Source organism: Hyaena hyaena, unplaced genomic scaffold (assembly GCF_003009895.1).
Source record: "Hyaena hyaena isolate Hyena2069 unplaced genomic scaffold, ASM300989v1 scaffold_546, whole genome shotgun sequence".
Taxonomy (NCBI): Eukaryota; Metazoa; Chordata; class Mammalia; order Carnivora; family Hyaenidae; genus Hyaena; species Hyaena hyaena.
Genome location: NW_024081179.1, coordinates 389,559 through 412,899, shown reverse-complemented (window position 1 = coordinate 412,899; position 23,341 = coordinate 389,559). Strand labels below are relative to the sequence as shown.

General features: G+C 49.2%; 1 protein-coding gene across 10 annotated transcripts in view; it reads right to left on the bottom strand.

Moving 5' to 3' along the window:
• Positions 1 to 23,341, bottom strand: part of KLC1 (kinesin light chain 1) — a 66,005-nt gene that overhangs the window by 3,336 nt on the left and 39,328 nt on the right. The window contains exons 6-16 of one of the 10 annotated variants that reach the window (XM_039255797.1): positions 23,160 to 23,247; positions 22,452 to 22,553; positions 20,291 to 20,464; positions 20,046 to 20,145; positions 17,567 to 17,616; positions 17,419 to 17,486; positions 16,309 to 16,417; positions 13,624 to 13,785; positions 6,995 to 7,125; positions 2,939 to 3,005; positions 207 to 1,949 (exon numbers count right to left, since the gene is read on the bottom strand). In XM_039255797.1, coding sequence (XP_039111728.1) covers positions 1,920 to 1,949; positions 2,939 to 3,005; positions 6,995 to 7,125; positions 13,624 to 13,785; positions 16,309 to 16,417; positions 17,419 to 17,486; positions 17,567 to 17,616; positions 20,046 to 20,145; positions 20,291 to 20,464; positions 22,452 to 22,553; positions 23,160 to 23,247 — 1,081 coding nt within the window. In that variant the 3' untranslated portion in view covers positions 207 to 1,919. Of the gene's footprint in view, positions 1 to 206; positions 1,950 to 2,938; positions 3,006 to 6,994; positions 7,126 to 8,094; positions 8,677 to 9,366; positions 9,418 to 13,623; positions 13,786 to 16,308; positions 16,418 to 17,418; positions 17,487 to 17,566; positions 17,617 to 20,045; positions 20,146 to 20,290; positions 20,465 to 22,451; positions 22,554 to 23,159; positions 23,248 to 23,341 lie in introns of those variants that run through there. The other 9 variants (XM_039255798.1, XM_039255796.1, XM_039255802.1 and 6 more) reach the window with 9 other exon arrangements.

The window sequence follows — 23,341 nt, the reverse complement described above, 5'->3', positions numbered from 1 at the left end:
CAGCCCCCGCCTCAGACCCGCAGAGCCAGCTCCTGCCACTTCCTGCCGGGCCTCCGGCCTCTTAACGGGTCTGGAAGCGCGTGCAAATGGGGGCTGGCGCTCACTGAGGCCCCCTCGCCAGAAAGGGAAGCAGTGAAGCGGGGGGCTGGCTGGCCGCCCCCACTGCTGCTCTCAGGAACATTACAATCCAGACGACCAGACTTAAATGAGCAGAGACAACCGGGCTCGTTTGTTTTGATAAAAGTTCAAAAATCAGAAATTACACGTTTCCGGGCAGTGTCCCCTCTGAAACATGAGGGTTTCTCACGACCTGGGCGTAAGGAGGCTGTGTGGGTCCTCACAGCCCCGCAAAGGCAACCTGGGCCTTCAGGGAAGGGGGCTGGCGGCTCACAGGCGGGGCCACCTGTTCCCACCTAATGGGAGCTTAAATCCACCCCCACCCCCTCGTGCACTCTTCCCGAATGCCCTCTCTGCGGGGAGAAGTGTCCCGAAGGGAAAGTGGGTAGGTTTCAAATGTACTGGGTCAGTGTCATGGCTGGGAGAGGAGCCCTTCTGAGGGAGGACGGGCGACGCCATGCTCCCCACCCTGCCCCCACCCCTCAAACGGGAACGTCCGTGCACGGTGCACACGCGGACACGCATGTCCGTCGGCGGCAGCCTCAGCCTGCAGGGTGGAGAACATGTGGAAGAGCCGGAGGCTGCACAGCCCAGACGGAGGAAGGAGGCGAGGCCCGGCCCGGGCACCGCGCACTGGTCTCCGGGCACGAGCGAGCAGGGTCCGAACAAGTGGTCTAGGCCGCGTGCTCTTGAATCATCGCAGGACGCTTGTAACAGAGTCCCCAAACCCCAGGCGGCTGCTGCCCCCAGCCCGCAGCCCCAAGTCCACGGCTGGCCTGAAGAACACGCACTCGGGGGGGGTGCCCCCGGGGACATGCCCAGGGAGTCTGTATAGCGAGTTCGGGGGGGGGGGGTGTCCTGTGTGCTCCCCCCCCCCCAGGAGGGTCCCTGGTGAGCACAGACCCCAGCAGAGTGCAGTTTCTGAGAAGGGGGCTGGGGGCAAACACATGCCCTTGTGTGACACCAGCTGTAAGATGACATTAAAATAAAGTGCAAAGCTGCAGCATTTCACAGGCGCCCCAAGGGCTTCAGGCACCCTCAGAGGTAGGTGACAAGTCGCCGTCCAGCTCACCGTCGCGATGCGCCCCTTCCCACAGCTCTGTCGTCCGGAATTACAAACACCGGGTCAGTACTTTTCACCTGCCAGTTAGTCTGGCAGATGCCCTCGAGGGATAACGCCTTAGGGCTGACTGGGGAACCTTCCTGCCACCCTGCATCCCTACATGCTTAGCGTACAGGGCCCAGGAGAGGGGACACAGGCCCCGGGGACCCACACGCGTCCAGCAGAACGAGCGCATGTGCCACGCGGTCTCAGCAGAGACCCGCCCCCACCAGCAGGTCACCTGTGCCACCTGGCTCTGAGCACCCACTGTCTGAACTCCAGGCACCACAGCCCAGGTCATCAAACGCTCAGTCTAGAAGGATGCAGTTTAAAGGTTCCTGGGTTTTAATTAGCAGCCTTCATACAGTACTAAAATTTAAAACAGACCCAGGCACGGCAGCAGAAAGTACAAGTGTCCGGGAGCAGCGGCCGATCCCAAATGTGCGGAGGCTGCTGGCGCCATGCGTGCCACCCTGGGCCGCCACACCCGGCCGCTCTCGGTCACAAGGCCTACAGACAGCTCACCAGAATTCGGAGCAAATCCCCCATGAGGTGGGAGAGGTCACTATCTAGAAAAAGAAGTCACCAGGGAGGAGGGTCCTGGGCAGAGTGGGGAGGGACCTGCAAAGCTCTGGGGGCTTCTTATCGAGCTCTGCCTCGACCCTCAGGGGGCCAGGTCAGCGCGGCTGGCGCTCAGAGCTCACGAGTCTGCCAGACGACCGTTTCGTTCCTGCGTGAAAAAGCAAATGGGAAAATTGTACTTAACCAGCACTTCAAAGGACGCCAGCGTCAAGCGGTCTCGGAGCCCTAACAACGCTGAAGTCACCCCCCAAGAGCCCAGATGCTCACGTACACAGTTGCCAACACCGAGAGACATGGGTGACGGGACCCGGCTGACCCCAGACCTTTAGAGACGACACCTCTTTTATTCTCATTACGAGGTGCCCTCAAAAAAATGCCCAGACGCCACCGCATCTCCGCCCTGGAAACAGCCACCCCCCACGGGCGCAGAGTGAGCGTGCGGGAGGCCAGCAGCTGGGCTGGAGCATCTGGGAGCTGCTAAGGGGTGTGAGGTACCAGCGGGTGTGGCCGAGAATGTTCTCTTCCCCCGAAGCCCAGCTGCTGGGTCTCCCTGGCACATGGGCCCACGCCCTCATGGCCGCACCACACACTTAAAATAAACAAAAGGCCATTTCTGATAGACAAGGTGCCAACAGTTTTAAATGTGAAGGTGACGGGCTCGGGCAAGCCTTGCACAGCTGAAAGAAAAAAAGCGCTACAGACTGCATGTAAAAGTGACATTCCATCAGTTACTTGTATTAGTAAAGTTCTGAAAAGTTTTAAAACGCTGAACAACAGTGTAACTAGACAACGAATTACTTAGCAACTTACCCCAGGCTAAAATCATACAAATTAATAAGAAAAATTAAGTGACCAAGTTTTGATATTACTTTATCAGAATATTAAGATTTTACTTAGATTAATCAAACTACTTTTAAAGACTAGTAATTAATATACTGAGAACATTCACAACGTGAACATTCCCATAATTCACGTCATCAAATTAATGCAGAATACGGAAATATCATTACGATGCCTCTCTATCTAAGACTCAGAAATCCTGAAATGTCCCCACGTCCCCATGGCTGCTCCAACAGCAGCCGCCCGGCGAAGCTGTTCTGGGTAGTCAAGGGCATCACGTGGGGCAGGGCTCCTTACTTGGAAATGGTCTTCGGCTGCCTTGCCACCCACGTTAAGGACATTCAGAGAACTGGCACGCTTCATGCTGCACCGGGGCAGTAGACATGCAAAAGGACAAACCATCGGCACATCAGTTAGCCAGGCGCAGGACACACGGCAGACGCCTCTCGAAGGCCCCTGTCCCCATGGGGGTCCCTGGCACCAACCGTGATGGAGAGCAGGCCCTGATCTCGCTCGGACCGGGACGTCTGCCCAATTCCTAGCGTGGACCCCCAGCTCTCTCTGTACTTAGAGCACAGCAGGGAAAAAGCACAGTTTCTCTGCATCTTTCTCAGCAAAGTATCTGTCTTTAGGGAGTGTGTGTGAATTCCAAGTGTCATATTGTCACGCTGTGAAATGTAGCTCATGTAGGAGCCGAGAGGCTCTGCCGAGGCCACCCTCAGAGTCAGCACGGGCCCTCGTGTCAGGTCCGATTTAAGAAGGGAGCCTGGGGATTCCTCCAAATCCCAACACTCACCTGGAATGACCACGTAAAAGACAGACACTCGAAGCTCACTGTTAAGATCAGATACACACATACATCCGTGTATTTTATATATATTTTTTATACTAACAGGAAAAACAACTTTTTGCTAGTAAAATAAACTCAGAACCTAGTATTTCTCTGCTTAGAAACCAAAATTTAGGGGCGCCTGGGTGGCTCAGTCGGTTAAGCGCCGACTTCGGCTCAGGTCATGATCTCACGGTTCACGGGTTCGAGCCCCACGTCAGGCACGGTGCTGACAGCTCAGAGCCTGGAGCTGCTTCAGATTCTGTGTCTCCCTCTCTGGCCCTCCCATGCTCGTGCTTTGTCTCTTTCAAAAATAAACACCAAAATGAATTTTTTTAATCAAAATTTAAAAGAGATTACATGGCTTTACATTTAAGGAAATATAGTGATTTCAATATATATTTACTTTTTTCTCCTACTTGATACCTTAAAAATACTTGATGAAATATCCAGCAAATAACCTAAAACCTAAACTTAAATTATAGACAGTCGGTCATGAAGTTACCATAATTGCTTATCGCTACCAGGGATGCCCCGAAACAGAAAGTACCCTTAGCTTTTAAAGTTAAAATAACCAATATTAAGGGTTATTTTTAAATGTTTGCAACAGGAACTGGAATTATGAATGTGAACTACCTATGACAGACTGCACACTAGCTACCCTATGAGTTCAAATAAAAAAATGCACCAGGACTGCTGACCAAGGCCCAGGTCATGACCCGAGTGCCCACCAGCAGCCATGAGTGCAGCGCCCGGCAAACAGCATGTGCTTACTGAGCTCTTGCTGAATAAACTACACTAAAACCAAAGACCTTAATTTACTTATCCTTAAGTAAAACTCACTCCCAAAACGCCCCGACCAGGATAAAAAGAAAAAACAAAAACACCCCAATGAAGCCCAAGTAAGTGTTGCTAGAATTCTGAACAAGTTTTTCTACAAGAAAAGGATAAAATCAAAGCAAATGGGGCGCCTGGGTGGCTCAGTTGACTGAACATCTGACTTCGGCTCAGGTCATGATCTCATGGCTCATGGGTTCGAGCCCCGCGTCGGGCTCTGTGCTGACAGCTCAGAGCCAGGATCCTGCTTCAGATTCTGTCTCCCCCTCTCTCTGCCCCTCCCCTGCTCACGCTGTCTCTCTGCCCTTCCCCCCACCCATGCTCTGTCTCTCTCCATCTTTCAAAAATGAATAAACATTAAAAAACTTTTTTTTAATCAAAGCAAATCACAAGTTATATTCTGGCACATTTAATTATTCTGTTATTTAAAAAGCTGATCGGCTTTTTCTAAGAAAGCCATTCAAGCTTCTTCCTCAGCTTCCGTTTCCTTACAAGATGAAAATGATAAGTGGACCCCTCCCAGCAGGTCCACACCACCCCCCCCAACTCGGAGCTGCAACCATACCTGGCGCTTAAGCTGGGCTGCACGATGCAGGAAGAATGCCCAGTTCAGTGAGTCTCAATACACGGTCCCAGGAGCGCCTGGGTGGCTCAGTCAGATAAGCGTCCAATCTCTGCTCAGGTCATGACCTCTTAGTTTCTGAGTTTGAGGCCCACATTAGGCTCTGTGCTGACAGCTCAGGGCGTAGAGCCTGTTTTGGATTCTGTATCTCCCTCTCTCTCTGCCCTTCCCCCACTTGCACACTCTCTCTCTCAAAAATAAACATTTAAAAAAATTAAAACAAAACAAACAAAAAAACAAAACTGTGGTCCCAGACCAGCAGCACTGGCACTTGCTGGGAACTTGCTAGAAAGGGACTAGCGTAGGAGGTGGGGGGGTGGGGGGGAAGACAGATTCCCCTGTATCATAAACTGAGGGGTGGGGCCTGGGCAGTCTTGTTCACAACCCCCCCAGATGCAGACCCTCAGAACCACTGGTCCAGTTAATACACGTGGTTACTCTTACCTAGAAAGTGTGTTCAGTTTTCTGCACTTTATGGGCTAACATTTCTGAGGTCATGAATTTTTCATCAAGTTCAGTAAGGTACCATCTCGAGTAACACGGAGGGCGAGCGCCACGTGTGAAGTGTAGCGTGGGGACAGCGCACCAGCACCACAGCACGCGCCACACCACGGAGCGTTCGGGCCTCTGCATCATGGTCCAGACACACATGAGACCCAGAGAACAACTGTGGGCTCCGTCACATGGGCAGGAAGGGCCGTGTCACAGGACTCGGTGCCAGAACTGGACTCTGCATTTAAAACGCCTCAAAACACCCAGACCCTCAGGGAACCGGGACGCCCGCCCGGGAGGAGCCGCCCAGTGGCATGTGACACAAATCTCTCTGTGGTGGCACAGATCTCTTCCACTCTCAGACCCGCCCCGGGGAACACAACTGAGCCACTGCACAAGTCTGTGCGGGACCTCACAACGGCCCGGTGAGGCAAACAGTGACCTATCCTTTAGTAAATATTTTAAAACAAGCACTTTATCCCAAAGGCCATTTAAAACCTGCTTCCCTGAGGCAGGTCCTCAGGCGCTGACGACAGGCCAGGATGGCAATCTGCTGCTAAGCCCCACACGATGCCGGAAGCTTCCAACGCTGTGCCTTCCAGGAAGTTTCAGAACAGACGTGCAGAGCCCGTAAAACTCCCTCTGCGGAAACGGGCTCGTGAACGCTTCCGAGAAGCAGGGGGACAATCAAACTGCGCCTCCCGCCTCGCGAGCCACTGAGCAATGTGCACCGCCACCAGCAGAGTTGGGTCTCTGCTCCCTGGGCCCAGGGGCCAGAAAAACGAGACGGGACACCTCTGGGACCAGCAAGGGAGGCAGTGGGAAAAGCACCTCCCCTCGGTGTCTCCAGCACGTTACGGGAGGGGACCCCAGGCCCCAGCAGTGGATGGCAGCATCGCGTGTATGAGTCTCACTGGGTGGCCCCACGGAGGAGCTGAGCCTCACTGAGGAGTGGACAGAACAGTGCCTCAGGGAGGGTGTATCCCCACAGGAAGCTGTGGGCACCAGAAGTAACCCAGAAGCAGGTGTGCGTTAAATACAATCACAGCTACCATTTGATTTTAAAAGGATTTTAAAAACTAATTTTAAAGGACAGCGGGTCGCCTGGGGGACTCAGTCGGTTAGGCGTCCGACTTCGGCTCAGGTCATGATCTCACGGTGCGTGGGTTCGAGCCCCGCGTCAGGCTCTGTGCTGACAGCTCAGAGCCTGGAGCCTGTTTCAGATTCTGTGTCTTCCTCCCTCTCTGACCCTCCTCTGCTCATGCTGTCTCTCTCAGAAATAAATAAAAAACATTAAAAAAAAAAAAAAAGGACATGAACTAGTGCTAATTCTAAGAAATAAGTATTGCCTGTCTGGAGCAAACAAGTGAATACGCTCGGTGTTTTAGTGTGAAGTTCCCGCTTTCCACCGCTAAGGCTTCTGCTACACATGCCACAGAACCAGAGCTTTGCATGGATCTCTTCTCAAGGCATCCGCCCTCTTGGCCTCTGGACGGAAGCCCACGGTCATCCGTCAGCCTGTCCTGGGGGAGGAGGGCGCGGCGGGGCGGCCAGCGGGGCTGCAGATAGTTACCCGGGGTTCCTCGGCTCACTCTCTCGAGAACTTCCTCCCTTCAGCTTCCTAACCAGCTTCTCACTGCTGCGTCTAATGGAAGCCCGGAGTTTGCTAAAGGAGCCACTGCGCTTTAAAGATCCAGTGCCGTCCTGAAAGAAACGTGAACAAATGTGAAACCGCAGATGGATCTCGGCCGACCTCCCAAGAAGCTGAGCTGAATGAAAACAAGAATTCACATCACGGCTGACCTACTTGTCTGCGACTTGCTGGCAAAGCGATTGCTACAGAAACCACCGATTTGCCATGCATGTAAACACACTGGAAATAGAACTCTCTCCACTTTAAATCTCATTAAAGATAATCCGGTGATCATGAAAACCTTTGAACATGAAGAAGTTCATTTGAACAAATATAACATCCCCCAAAATTGTATTGCTGTTTCGAAACAAAAGGGAACACACAGAAGTCTAAGGAAAATGAAGGCTGCTTCTTGGAAGATCACCAAAATCAAATTCCACGTTTAATAAGAAAGGAAGCATCTGGGCCACGTAACAGTACTGGACCCCAAACGCTGAGCTGACAGAGACAACTTCTGTTTAACAATTTCATGTGAATACGATACTTAAACATACTGCTTTTTCAGTAAATTTTACTACTTTTTAAAAATTATCATTTATTTATTTTTAAGTCCCTCCCCCCCAAGGTGGGGCTCAAATCCACGACCCCAAGATTAAGAGTCACATAGTCTTCTGATTGAGCCAGCCAGGCACCCCATTCAATAAATTTTTTAGAAGTTTTATTAGAAGTGAGGCTGGAAAATGAAATAAAACGTTCATTCCATACAGTACCTAAAAGCCCTCAAAACACCCTGTGGGAAGTAGAAGACTCCCAGCTTCCATCACGACTCAGACATTAATAAGTGAAAGACTCGGCAGTTATCCAGGTATGAGAATCAAGAACAGAGAGTAAAGAAATGTGCTGTAGCAACTTTTATTCTCAGAACGAATGACTTAGTAAGATTAACGGCAGCCGCCCCGCTCCTTCAGGAAGCCACACAGCGCCGCATTCCACGGAAAGAGTGACAAGTCCCACTAAGCAGACAGACACGAAGACACGGGTCAGTTGGAGTGAGTTTATTAGAAGTTAGAAAGACACAAATACACAAATCACTGACCGCTTGAGGATTAGTGGAGAAGAGCAAATTTGCCAAAATTTCACAGAGACTACACAGCAAATGCTACTTGAGCGAGATCCTAAGGGGAGAGCCTGGGGCCCGGGGGGCCTTGCCAGGTCTCGGAGTGCGACAGGAGCAGCACATGCCCTACTCTTACAGCCTAGCTAGTGTCCACGGTCACGGTCATGCCACTGCACCAACACCTGCAGGTACTTCTAACTACCTTTTATCAAAGTGACAGCTAATCGCTCTTAATTTTTAAACTCACGTATCACACGGTAAATGGTTTTATTAACACAGTTTATATTACTAAGTACATATCTGGCAAAGCTACATGTATACAGAGGTAAGGAACCCCCCAAAAGGACAGCAGCACCGAGAGGAACGGCCAGTCACAGAGAGGTGGGGCTCTGACAAGAGTCCTAGGGGTTGCTACACACAGCAGTCAGCACTGGAGAGGGAGGAAAGCCGGAGGAGCCGCCCGTCATGCAGGAGACAGTGTGAGCGTCACAGAGGGCAGCTAGGCCTGTCAGACAGAAACGGAGAGAGAGCCCAGTGAAACCCTGCGAGCAGAGAGCCAGCCCCCGCGAGCGCAGCGCGCCTCACAGTATTTCTAGGTCACGAATCTTAGCAGTGCGTTGAATCGCTTCAATATTTGGGATTACCTTCTGCTGCCTCGATCAGCCCGGGACAGGGACACCGGGCCGCACGTTATCGGTTACATTATCGGGCTAGTTACTCCTGCCATCAAAATAAAATTCCAGTTTCAGAGCACGGATTAGCACTGTGCTAGAAATCTCCGTGATACTTACTGTAACGAGGTTTTCCAGCAACTGTACGTAAAGGAGATCCCACAATGAAAAACATCAACAGTCACCGGAAAAAAGGCTACACACGGGAAGAGCACGTTCATTATCTTTAACTTCATCAGAAACCCTCCGCGTCCCTAAACTATTAAGTTCTCTCTGAAATCAGGGAGGACTTTCTCTTAAAAGCACTAACAGTTTAGACATTTCAGAAACTCTTCAAGAAACCACGGACTTTAAGTCTTGAGCACATGTTACACGCGCAGTCGGTAATCCAAAATAAAATTAACTACAGAAAATGGATTCCACAGGCAGCAATGCATCCTGGGTCTCAGCAGACTGGAACCCCAACAGTCTCGTACCGAAGCCCCAGACAGCGGGGACCTGGGCCCCTGCCCGCTCTGACTCACCATGGGACGCTGAGCAAGTCATTTAACCAGCCCGAGCTTCATTTTTCTCATCTTTAAAATGGAAAAATAAAATTTGTTACCAACTCCCCGCGACTGCTGGGAGGACAAGAAAACATAAGTTCTTGCTCTTTCAGAAAAAGGACATTAAAATGTTAATTCCACAAACCGTACAGCTGCTGTTCATCCCCAAATCCATCGCCACAGCTACAGCCCAGCGGTGTGGTTTGCAGCTCCCGCACCAGACACCGCACCAGCCACCGGGGCAGGGCGTCATGGTAAGCACCCCCCCACGCCACCCCCGGGGCAGGGCACTGGAGCAGGCTGCCCTCCCCTCCCACCCCCCACCCCAGTAGGCTTCTATTCAGGGAGCCTGAGGGTCGGGAGGTCTCCTGCACCCTAACTCCTCCAGAACCAGTCTACTACTTATCACTGCCCTGAAAGAGTATTTACATCAGAAAAGCGGGTTTCTGAACAGAAACGTGGAGTGTATGGGCTGAGAAACCTACACCAGTAGTTATTAACTACAGATTTCAGGTGACTTGCTATTTTTTGTTACATTCCAGTTGGGTTCCTAACGTAACTTTTAAAAATAAAAAACCTCCTTCTAATTAAAAGCATGACTGCCCCGTTCCTCAGTGATCTCGGGGAGCCCGGGGGTGCTGAAAGCTCTCACAAGCACCACCACGTGGGGTGGGGCGGGCTCCTCCTGAAGGAGCCTGGAGGGCACTGGCAGCCCGAAACGGGACAGATTGGAGAAGACGGATTTGGGGACCCCGGGACCTCGGCCAAGGTCTCCTGGGGCCCTCATGGGACGGCTGCAGACAGTTCCTTAGTCACCGGGCAGCCCAGGGACCCCCATGTGTCTGAGGGAACGCAGCCCTCAGTGAACACGCAGCCATGTGGACAGAGGGTACAGGGAATCAACGTATCAGGAAGGATTCCTCTGCACAAAGCATCTGCATTTTTAGCAGGACCATAAAAGAACTCAGACACCATCCTGACAATGCTTTTCAGACCTGTATACTTTATACAAAAATAAGTTTGAGGAAGTTACACTTTTCAAGCACTTTAATCACAATCTTTTTGGTACATACCTAGCAGAACAGAATGGGACTTCACTAAGAATTTGGTCCAAAAATTTCATATAAATTGTCACAATGTGTCCAGTAATCTTACTTTTTTCTTGTATTTTAATAGCATAGAATTGAGTCCTGTGCTGAGCCAGACCCTCAGTGTCTGCAGGGAGCAACCGTGACCGGGTGTGCCGAACCTCTGCCCACGCTGCCCTCTGTATCACACGTTACCCTGAGTGCGGAGGACGAGGAGACCAGCCTCCTGTAAGCGGCTCTGGTCACGGCACCGGACAGCTGGGCCCACGCCTGCCACCCTCCCTGCTGGGCGAGCACTTGCCCCACAGAGCAACGTGGCGCTTTTTATTAAGGTGGCAGTTTTTAAATTTTTTAAAGAGCACTACAACTCGTTTTCAAAAACTTAAAAAAAACCTCTAATGCAAATGCCAATACAAAATGAAATCTAGGTGGCATTTTCTCATTATAAATGTAAAACAGGTTCTTAGGTTGATAAAATAAGCCAGGAAAACACTGAAGCCACCGGCGGAAAGCCACGATCTGTGATATGAAATTAGAGGCAGGCCCAGCCCTGATGCCCACCTCAACTCCCAGTTTGTTTCTAGTGCATCTGGGCTGCGTAGCGCCGGAAACACCTGCTGCACACAGCTGCGTGCCTGCAGGGGCCACACTTCTCACACCTGGGCCTCGTCGTCTCGGGGAACTCTGCATTCACAGAGGGCACGACACACTTAACTGTCACACCCGGACAAAGACTAACTTGGGGGCTGTAGTCTATTAGCATCTCACTTGAAGGTGACACTTAAAACAGGCTCCTCTGGCTGCACAAAACTACACCTCAATCAGGTTGACTCAAAAAAAAAAAAAAAAAAATGCACATGTGGGGAGCCTGGGTGGCTCAGTCAGTTGAGCGTCCGACTTCGACACGGGTTATGATCTCACAGTTCATGGGTTTGAGCCCCGGGCTGGGCTCTGTGCTGACATCTAGCTCAGAGCCTGGAGCCTGTCTTCGGATTCTGTGTCTCCCTCTCTCTCTGACCCTCCCCTGCTCATGCTGTCTCTATCTCCCTCTCAAAAATAAATATAACATTAAAAAATTTTTAATAAAAAAAATGCACATGTGCACACTGCCTTTACTATGTCTCTTCTTAAAGCCTAAGAGTATGCTTTGAAAATGAAAATACAACCCTATGTCGGGAGAACTCAGCACCACCTTCTCAGAAACTGAGAGCCGTGGCCTTCCCTTGAAGGTGAGGGTGGGCTGAGTGTGAGCAGGGGCCATGGGGCCCAGCGCTGGGCACACCAGCCACGCGGCTCCCTGCCTGCTAACCTGGGTACTTCATCAGTCACCACTGCTTAAGTGGAGACTCTGCTTGAAGAAAGGGATCCTTCTGCTGTTCAAAGCGAGTTTAGGATTGACTTAAGATATGGAATCTAGATTCTTTCAGCCAACGGACTCCACAGCCAATCGATGAGCCCTGTGATGGATCCTGTCAAATATGCAGAGCTCCTGGTGCCTAAAAGTCAAGTAAAAAGGTGTCCACAGTCCAATGTGTGAGCAGCCTAAGTGAGAGCACGTCCAAAGTGACAGGGAAACGGGAAATGGGAGGAGAGGCGAGCGTGCACTCAAAGGAGTGACTGCTCTGCCCACTGCACTGCGGCTCTGCAGCCGGCCCAACGGGCAGCTGCCTACCAGCCCTCTGCTCTGGGTGGAAAGCGGCTCTCCCTTATCCCGGAGTCTCAGCCTTGAAGAGGTCACAGAACTCCACATTGTCTAATTTTATGACAAGACTTCACAGGAAGATTGACCTAGAAATACTGTCTCAAGAAAAAGCTCCTCTACAACTTCATTCAAGAGTATCAACTGCACCCTGGCTTCTAAAGGGCAGAGAAGGGACATGGCCCTCCACACAGGCATGCAGGACGCCCCGAGCCACGGGGAGAGTACAGTACACAGTGTGGCCAGATGTGAGCAAGAGGAGGGCCTGCGCCATCATGGTTTTTGTTCAGACTACACCCTGACGGGGGGATGGTCACAGCAGATGCTGATTGGTTGTCTTGGCACAGAAAAACCAAAGCAAGGCAGCCACCAGACAGAGACGGTCATAAAGACGTTCTCCCTGAAACTGCACCACTAACATTACATACGAAGTGTCTATTAGAATGCTAATCCTTACCAAACCTCTACAGCTATAGGAAAATCCCAAATAAATACACGCAAAAAGATGGGAGTGTAGGAAACCCTAAAACTATATTTGGCAAAACATTTGCACCATTACAACTAGTCAAACTGCACTACTACAACTTCAAAAAAAAAAAAAAAAAAAAAATTCAATAGTGCACCTGGATAATCCTGCATTCAATCCTCTCCGATAAAATCCTGCATTCAATCCTCTCCGATAAAAGCAAAATCCCACAAATAGCAGCTCAATATACAAAAATATTACCCACGTGTGACCAAAATACACTAGGAAAAAATGTTCAGAAGGCCACACGCTCTTTGACAACCACTGGGTAAACAGCAGTGGTAAGAATGTCCACAGAGGCAAAGTCATGAAAGCCAGAGGTAGAGCCTGGAGGGATGGGTTCCAAACACAGGCACAAGTTCTGGATCCGAAAACCTCTGGCAGATGACTCTGACGAGGGAGCCCCCCCCACCTATTCTTTCCTAGAGACACGTTTGGTGTGAAACATCACCTCCCTTTAAGGAATCTCAATCACTTCTAACAAAATCGACAGCAGCCTGGTCAGTGAAATTAGGAGCGCTGGAGTTAGCGAGGAAAATGGGTTAAGTTAACAAAGCGAGTTAGTTATCTGCCACACTAATCCTAATATTAAAATAAAATCAGGTTATGGATTATGCTTTAAATAACCAGGACACTCAATCAGCATTTAAGTGCTCAAAGTTAAGCCAAACAGCTTTCATGGGTTCCTCCAGAGAAGAAAATTACCACTTCAAACAAGTAACAGACTTCATCATTAGCAGAAGATAAGAACTTACAAAAATCTTAATTTTGTACATAATTTGAGACCAGGAGGGGATCTGGCACGTAAGACAGGAGGAAAGTGCTGGCAGGCATCCCTGGAGGACACTGGCCCAGGCCGTAGCCAGGGGACCCGGGGACAGAGTGCCTGGCTGAGCACGCCGGCGGCTGTGTACTGTACTTACCCCGTTCCACTCTACGCTCATACTCACTTCCTCCCCTCCGTCAGGGCCGCTCTCGTACTTGACCACGTCCACATTCAGGCTCTCCCGGCTTCTCCGCTTCTCCATGTTCTCAGGGTCATTCAGCACTTCGGCTACTCTCTGTTTGTGAACATTGTCAAGACCCTGTGAGCCAGGCAAGGGGGAAAGGGTTTGACCCATTAGAACTTAAGTTTCATTAAGGATTTCTAAGAGAGTTATGTTTCACTGAGGAAAACAAAAACAAACACAGCCCGTAAACACTGGAAAGGAAAACTCAGAGCAGGGATTCTCAGGAATGTACACTTAGACTCACGCATTCCCCCCGTTGAATTTTACCTTGAATTTTAAAAGACAACAAACGATGGGCTCCAGCAAGTGAACTGCACACTCGAGATACTTACAAGGAAACAAACTGACCTATACAAACCTGAAACGCCCTCCCCAAGAAAGGACCTGTGGGTGGGCAGCTGGGACAGACGTGCCCAAGAGCAAGGACACGTTCAACATAGAACCCAGAGGGCAGGCACACCCTCTAAACCTCTCTGCTTTCAAAGTCTCGTCGGAAGGAGCTGGAATGATGCCCAGACGGCCTCGGTGACAGGGTGAGAGGGCGGCAGCAAGCTGTCACTTCGCTTCGCTGCATCAGGGACCTCGCTCACTCAACATGGTGCAGACTGTCTCCGGGTGTGTTTCGGTTCTAACAATCCGTATTCCAAATGGGATTCAACCCTAACAGCTCGTGCAAATAACTGCGCTTGTGCGGACTCCCACAAGGTTTTCCTCAAAAGGTACAAACCTCAAACAGATGAGGTACTAACGTGACTTCACGGTAAAGCGGACTGTGCCCCCTCCCCAGCAGGAGGAGAGCTTTCTGGGTAAAGCACTGACAATCCTCTTCCTTAAGCTTCTACAACTGCTGGTCCCCAGACTCGGCTCCTCTAATAAACATCCTCCTGGCAACTTTAAAACAAAGCCTGGATCACTGGCATGAGCCTTGATGACAGGTCACAGAAGTCTAGAGCTGGGACGAGCATCAAGGCCGTGGAAGCCACCTTCCATCCATCCCCAGGGGTGGTAGACGCGGGCACTGTGCCTGAATGCCATGCAGCCCACACAGCCAGACCCCCACAAAGGGGTCCCCACACCCCCAGGCGCTCTCCCCTGCCCACACCAGGCGCGCAAGCAGCCCTTCAGAGTCAGAAGACCCAGGAAGGATGGTGGGACGTAAGAAAGGGGCTCCTCCAGGAGCACCGGCTGGGAGACATCATTGGTACCAACTCTGCCTGGGTTTCTCTTCTCACTCCGCACAGACTTTGTTCAGAAAAAGAATTCTAAGGTAAACACGGGTCATTTTAATCCCAGACAAAAGTGGCGATAAACCAGCAAGCACATAGTTGCCTACACACGTTCCATTCAGGATGGGGAAACTCACACCTGCCTCTCCAGTCCTAAATGGAGAAGACAAAACCAAACCTACCATCTTTACATACGTTTTTATATATTCACACACACACACATGCTCACACACAGGGGAACGCAAAAGCGCACGCACACACAAGGTTAACATACTCATCACTATGACAGCCACTCATTACAGGGCAACAAGGGCGCCCCTCCCCGTATTTCCTCACACGTGTTTCACATGACTAAACGCCTCAAAAGATGAAGGAAAACAGTCTTATGTTCCGATGTCCACCTTCCTGAGGAGCCACCAAGCTGCCGCCCACTGCAGCCCCACCTCACGTCCCCACCAGCCATGCACAGGGGCCCCAACTTGTACATCTTTCCCTCAACACCTGTTGTTGTGTGTTGCACCCGAGCCATCCCCAGGGGGTGAAGCGGGGTGGCGGCTGCCGAAGGGGAGCACTTTTGCTCGCCCGCACCTGTGAGCAGAACTGTCTGCTCAGCTCCTCTGCTCATTCTTTAACTAGAAGATCCCTCTGTCTCGTTATATTCTAGACACTAGAGCATCATCAGATGTGATCTTCAAACGCTCCACCCATCCCGTGGTGTCTTCACTATCCGGAGAGTGACCTCGAATGCACACACATTTCTAATTCCAGTAAATGTAACCAATCGAGTTTTTCTTTTGCTGCTTGCGGTTTTAGTGTCATAGTTATGATCTTTTTTTTTTTTTAAGGTAGGCTTCACACCCAGCAAGGAGCCCAATGCGAGGCTTCAACTCCAGATCCTGAGACTAACACCTGAACTGAGGATCAGGAGTTTAGAGACCTAACCAACTGAGCTACCCAGGCATCGCTATAGTTATGACCTTTTAAATAACGCAGTTTTATTTGTACAAACTAAAATATTAATGTTTTGTATTTCTAAGTCAAGCTTTTGGTCAGTCATATCAAAAAAGACTCATTCGGGGCACCTGGGTGGCTCAGTTGGTTAAGCAACTGACTTCGACTCAGGTCATGATCTCACAGTTTGTGGGTTCGAGCCCCGCACTGGGCTCTGTGCTGACAGCTAAGAGGCTGGAGCCTGCTTTGGATTCTGTGTCTCCCTTTCTCTCTGACCCTCCCCAACTTGTTCTCTCTCTCTTTAAAAAATAAACATTAAAAAAAAAAATTTAAAAAAAAGTTTTTTTAAATAAAAGACTCATTCAACCCATTCAATTAAAGCTCTAACAGGTGAGTTAAAAATGGAAGGAAGGGCACGGACCTGTTTACGGGACCTCATGGCTGCTTCCTCCAATGTCTCAGCAGCTTCGAATTTGCCTTGACGTCTGTAAAGTGCCCCGAGGTTTTTCAAAGTAGTTGTAACGGTTGGACTGTAAGAAAGCCCAGGATACACAGAATATTAAATACAAGTTTGAGAACTACTGTCAACAATACATAATCTAAAGGACTAACAGACTTAGGTTTGTGAGAAATGCTTAAATTTCTACGGTATTTTCTTAAGCTGCAAAATTCTAAAACAGTTCTTTTTCGGTCCACGTGGCCTGCCAGTGCCGCATGACGCAGCTAGGCCAACCCCGACACCCCGCAGACTCTCTGCAGGGCCGGGACACCCCCGCGCTGAGCCCCGAGGCGGCACTGGGCCCACCGGCTCTTTCCAGGCTGCGGCCGCCGGTGCAGTCCCCTGCCCCTGTCAACAGACACGTCTAGTGCCACGTCTAGTGACCACCGTGCCTCCCCTGGAAGTGGAGCCTGCTCTGTGCCGGGCAGTGAAGAGGACATGGTACTTGTAACGTTGCAGTTCACTGGCTCCCTGCTCTCCGCACGGAGGGAGACGGAAGGAACATGCAGGACCGGAGCCAGAGTGCGGCGTGTGTGAAGGCAGGAGAGACGCACTCCTGACCAGTCTTACTAAGAAACCAGAAATAAGCCTAGTTCCTTTTAGCATATGCAGGTACTGCAAGAGACTGTTCTTACTAATGACAGGCACTTAAGGTACCGAACAAAGAACAGCGCCCGGGGGCCTCAGGAGGTTAAGCATCCACAGTTGATTGCAACTCAGGTACGATCTCACGGTTACTGAGTTCGAGCCACACATCGGGCTCTGTGATGACAACATGGAGTCTCCTTGGGATTCTCTCTCTCTCTCTCTCTCTCTCTGGCCCCCTCCCTCCTGCACATGCTCGCTCGCTCTCTCTAAATAAATGAACATTTAAAAAACAAAATTACAGGTTTTGGGGCTGGAGTTTGGGAACAGTAGGGGACACTGCAAGCACACCACCTTCCGGAACATTTCGTGTTGGGTCACTTACAAGCTGCCCTAACCACCAACACCTTCCAAGGCGACTCTGTTCTTTTAGGTAAAAAGACCTACCTATCAACTTTGCAGGCTTTGTACCAGCCGCCATATTCTCCAAAAGATGTTCCGTCCTTTTGCTTTCCCTAAATTATAACAAATGAATAATTATTTTTTAAAGCAGTATATTCAATTTGGAAACTCTCTCAGAACAGTGTATTCTTACTTTGCATTCTTCTCTTTCTTCAGCGTGCATCCAAATGGGTTTATTTTCATCTAGGGGAGAAAACAGAGCACACCATGACACTGAGGCCGGGGCGGGGAGGGCCAGGTTGTGGTGACCGCAGAAGCTGCAGAAGCAAATGCACCCGCACAGGCGGGCGGCTGTCAAATGAAATCTGACGAATGCTGACGCTCCTACAGTGAGACTCTAGTGCTAGAATCTTGACATAACACTGTGAGTACTTAGAATCTGAGAAAGCTAGCGTTAACCGAAGTCTAAGAAAAAGGAATAAGATGCTGAAGGCAAAACTGGGAAAAGATGCAAAATATTCTCTTACGGTCTTAACTTCTCAGAACCTAAACCATGCTGCTCCATCCAGCACTTCTAGACAATGAGCATGCCCACACCATGGAGGGTAAGCAGTCTCAAAAGTGACACTTATGAAAATACTTTTCACATGAAAAATGTTTAAGGTACAAGTCTGAAGGTAAACAAGTAGTATACGTGAGTATATGTAAAGCATGGTTTTAACTGTGTAAATCGATTGACACGGAAAGAAGGAAAACACTGGAAATCATGGGTGACCTTCACCTTCCGTGTCTGTACGCAGGACACTTTCAAGGACCGGCTTCAGGCTCCAGAGAAAGAAACCTATGCTCACACCAGGTCGGCCGCTCACTAACCATCTAACCTTGGCCAAGTCACTGAGTCTATAGCATCCTCACTCCTAAAGTGGGTTAAGGTTTGACCCACTTCGCAGGAGTTAAACGAGATTACACACTGAGACCACCTGACAGAATTATGATTATTACTTGGGATGTCACAGGAGACTGTGGCTTTAAGAGTGAAGGGCCCGCGAAGGCAGCACTGCTGGCACTGCGTAGCCATGTCTAATTGCACTAATTCTAGTGCGAGAGTAGCCGGGTGGGTACACAGCAGCTAACAGTGCAGGACCCCCGGGCGACACAACAGGTCACATGTCAGCGTGTGCACTATGAGCAGGAGGCCCTGTGAGACTGGAGGTCACACATCGATGGCCACAAGAACCACGTGCATCTTACCTTCAAAAAAATGTCTTCTGTCCTACGTTTTAACATTTGCATAGAAGGCAAATCCAAATACAGGAAAACCACTTTTAACTAGAATCCAATTAACTGGACTTTGTGCTACTATTTTTAGCAAAAAGCCAGCTAATTGCAAGAAAACAAATATTCCCCAAGAATGGAATTTTTCAAAAGCAGCATCAAGGAAATAACCCGAGATCAGTCCAAACGGCCTGTGCAGTTAGGCGAGGATGTGGAAGCCCCTGGGAACGGAACAACTCCTGGGAGGTGGGTGCTGTCCCATCCTGTCCTGTATCGACTGCAAACAGAACCTGTGCTCAACATGGAGAGTCTGGGGCGTTCCTAGATTCTCAACCGCTCCAGTTACTAACGGAGGAGAAAAATACTAATACACCTGAAAGACGTTTCAAGAGTGGTTTCTAGAAGCTCTCTATAAAAGAAAATATTTACTGGGGCACCTGGGTGGCTCAGTTAGTTCAGCATCTAACTATGGCTCAGGTCACAATCACAGTTCGTGAGTTTAAGGCGTGCATTGGTCTCTGCTGTCCCCACAGAGCCTGCTTCAGATCCTCTGACCACGTCTTTCTGCTCCTCCCCCGCAAAATAAATAAATAAGTAAAAAATAAAGGATAAAGAAAACATTTGTTAAGCAAAACCTTTCCCTATACGTTCTGAGATTTCCTGCACACCAGTAACAACTGTCCTCATTCCACATGCTTTATGCAACACCTGATGCTGGGGAAATGCTTACGTAACACCCGAACACAAATGCTATTTCACTGAGCAACTGAATCCTGCAAAATATTTGTTCCAAAACTGTGTATTAAATACCTAGAACACTTTAAGCAATATGGAGACAGGCCTTGGCTCTTTAAGACAGCCTCATAACCCAGCAGGCCTGGGGTGGGGTCGACGGCCTGCGCTTCTGACAGGTCCCGGGCGGTGCTGAGGCCACTGGTCCCTGCCGGCACGCTGAGAACCAGGATGACAGGACAATCCCAAAACCCTTGATGCCGCCAGAGAGGTTGGCTGGGTTAATGCTCTGAACTGTGCGTGAAGCAAGACTGGACTCTGGCGAGGGCAACGAGGCAAGACGTGGAGCAGGGGGCTCATCACCCCTCACCACAAGATGCACGACCCCACTGGGAGTAACTGGTGCAGTAACTGGTGACGCCAGGGCAAGTATGCAGGCATCCCCCACATCCACTGGACAGTAGATGAACGGATGAGCCTATAGCCACTCAGACCATGCCACGTCCTCTCCTCTCAGCGCTACCTGCAAAATCACTTCTAAAAGTCAAATTACATTCTCTATTGAAAAGGTGATGATGATTTGGGTATTACCAAGCTGCTGCAGCAAATCACTCTTCCTGCATCCTACAACCGTGTCTGTACAGAAGCACTGGTATAGTTCTTACCATCCACAGAACCGAACTCCCTTTCATGTGCGCGAGTGAGAATCTCTTTGTACAGGGTTTCTGCTTGCTTGAATTTTCCTTGCTTCAGATAGCAAGAGGCCTTAAAATAAAATAAAGTACTTAGACTTCTTCATATATAAATGAAACATACACTCATACCTACAGATTAAATTACAAAACAAACTTCAAAATTTTAAAAAAAGGAATTCTGGCTTTATCTATAGAGTGTGCCTCTATCAACATACCAGGTTATTTTTCGTTTTGGCCACATTGGGGTCATCAGGCCCCAGTTTTGTTTGGTAGATCTCGAGGGCTCTTTGATAATAATATTCCACTTCTTCATACTTGCCCTGATTCTGGCACAGTAAGGCCAAGTTATTCAACTGTTTAGCAACATCAGGGTGATCCTTTCCCAAAACCTGGAACAAAATATAGTGTATTAGAAACACTGATTTGTTTGTTTCACTACCATCCAATCCATTCTCCACCTACGAGAAAGATCCTTCTAAACAGAAATGGGACTGTGCCTAGCCTCCAGACTTAACACCAGGCCTCCCCGTGCCATGTAATAATAAAAATAACTTCACCAGAACTCTCATTCCTGGGGGGTGGGAAGGAACTGTACATGCTTTAAACTTCTTCACTTCTTGGACTAAGCCCCCGGGAGCTGGCGATGGTGGACTAGGCACAGTCTTCAGATCAGGACGCTGTTGTAAAGGTTACGTTAGCATGGCCGCCAAGTTCTGGAAGAGCCCTATCTGACTCTAGCTGCTGCACAAGACGCATCCTGACATGTACGAGCAGCCTTCAAAGGGAATTTCCAGCTCTTCCACACAGCCTACATATCCCTCACACTAAGCCTCTGTGGTCACCAGAGCCACTTGCCCTCACACTTCAACTCCCCCTGCAGAGCCTTCCAAATTCTCATCCCAGATGCCTCATGTCCTTCTCCCAGTTCCCCCACCACACCCCCTAACTGATCAACCCCGGGTCCCCGCAGAACCTCTGAGAGGACACTTCCCTACATCCGACTGAAGGAAGCCCCGGCCCGGCCCCACCCTGGTAACTCACAAACATCCTGGTTTCTTTCTTTGCAAGAATCACTACCTAAAACTATCTTCTTGACCTATGAAGTCCACTGCCCATTATAACCAGGAGTGCCAATGCTACGTCTCCTTCACCAGCGTAAACGTCAGCATTCAGAAAGGTGCTGACACACAGGCAAATAAATATTAAACTATTTCCTCGGGACCTTGAACAAGCGATTCATTCTCTGAACCTTGTGCCTCCCCAAGGAAGCATGCTACCCCTCCGTCTCTGCACTCCCCTGCTCTCCCTGCCTGTGAACCTTGTTTAAAACTCAGTACAAATGCTGACTACTTGAGGGCAGCCATTCCCAGTGCACCACCCTCCTGGGACTTTGGGGGGCCCCTGCTCTGCACACTCCCAGAACTCTATCCTGGAAGCCAAGCACACTTATGCCCCCCGGGAAGGAGAGCTTTCTCTCATTTGTAAATCACCAGCTCTAACCAAGCAGGGCCCCCAAGAACTCAACACACACTGCTAAATCAGTGAAGGAATCTGGCAGACCACTGTATAGAGTTCATAATCCTTAATTTGATACTTATGTGCTCTCCTTGACTTTAACCCTAGTCCACTCAAAATCTATTTATTGCATAAACATCATGCAGACGGGAGCAGGAAAGAAGTTGTCCTGCATAATTTGATGATGAGCTCTTTTTATTTCCCCTTTCCCAATTTCTTGTCATATGGCTAAAGTTAAATGACCTTGCAATATCGCTGGTAAATAATCACAAAAAATACCAAATTAAAATACCACCCTTGGTCATTCATGGCATGGACCGGACACCCAAGCCTCCCTAACTGCTGAAATTAACAAACTACATTTTTTCCAATACCTAATTATTATAAACTGTAGCTCCTGATAGAATTACTATCCATGATGCTGACATCATCTACAGTTCTGAGTTACACTTTACTTCTGAAAATAATTTCATTTCTTAAGCTTTGCAAGCCTAGCTGGCGACTTTATTTTTAAACTCCAATGTGTTTCTTCTCGACAGGTACACACCCCACTGTGGAATGATATGCCCCCAGGCTTTCCACGGCCAGTCCTTAGAAGCTGTTCCTTCTGCACGCACTCCAGGCCCATCAGGCAGGGCGGGCATACATGATCACCCACTCCTCGTAAACATGGGTCTGAATGGGCCAAGCGGCTGTGCTTTGCAGGCTGTCCACCTCATCCCTTATCCAAGGAGTTATATTCAGGAAATGGTTAGTCACCACATACCACAGGGATCATCTCTCAAAACTTAAAACCTGAAATGCTTCAAAGGCACAGAACACCACATCTCAACACAAGGAGCACTGTTCCTTGGTCCGCACCTTTTCTCTGATCTCCAGGGCTCTTTTACACAGCGGCTCGGCCTCTTTGTACTTCCCTCTCTTGCCGTACAGCACTGCAAGGTTATTCAGAGTGGCCGCCACCTACCAACACAGAAGGAACATGAAGGAGTGGTAGAGGACCCACGGACAGGACTTCCGATCTCACTGTCCACCGATGCCCAGGGGGCACAGTGAAGTGCTCTTCGGTGAAGAAAGGAATGGCAGCAATTCACTAGATACAGATTCTGCAAAGTGAGTGCGGAATGTAAAAATTCAACAATCAACATCATCAGCGTGGTCCTGATTTGTCTTTTTTTAAATTTCACTGGAAGCCACAAGGCCAACCCAACCAACCCAAACACAGAGGTGTGCAAATCTGACCAGATTTTAAGAAAAAGACAATATAAATTCTTCAGAAAAAAAATTATCAAAGTACATGCAATTTGATTGAAGATAAAAAAACAGCACGTGATCCATTTGAGATGGCGATGCTGAACAGTGTGCGCAAGCGCATGTAAATAAGTATCAGAGTCCCCGGGACTGAAGCTGGTCCCTGGTGTCACATAAGTGAAGATGCCTACCTGTTCCATCAAGTGAAAAGGCAGCTCTTAAACCTTCCCTGTTGAGTTTAATATTAAAATGAGTTGGGTAAAAAAAATATTAGGGAAAGTAAAATATAAAAAGAATGAAAGAACCAGATATACAAACCGCTGGATGATCTTTGCCCAAAGTTTTCTCACGGATGGCCAAGGCATCGTTCAGTAGATTTGCGGCATCTTTGTATTTATTCTGGTCTCTAAATTAAAAGACATACGTTAAGTATTTTGGATGTAGCTTATTACATCCTTTTAAAATGTAATTTTGAAACTACAGAAATAAAAGTTTCAACT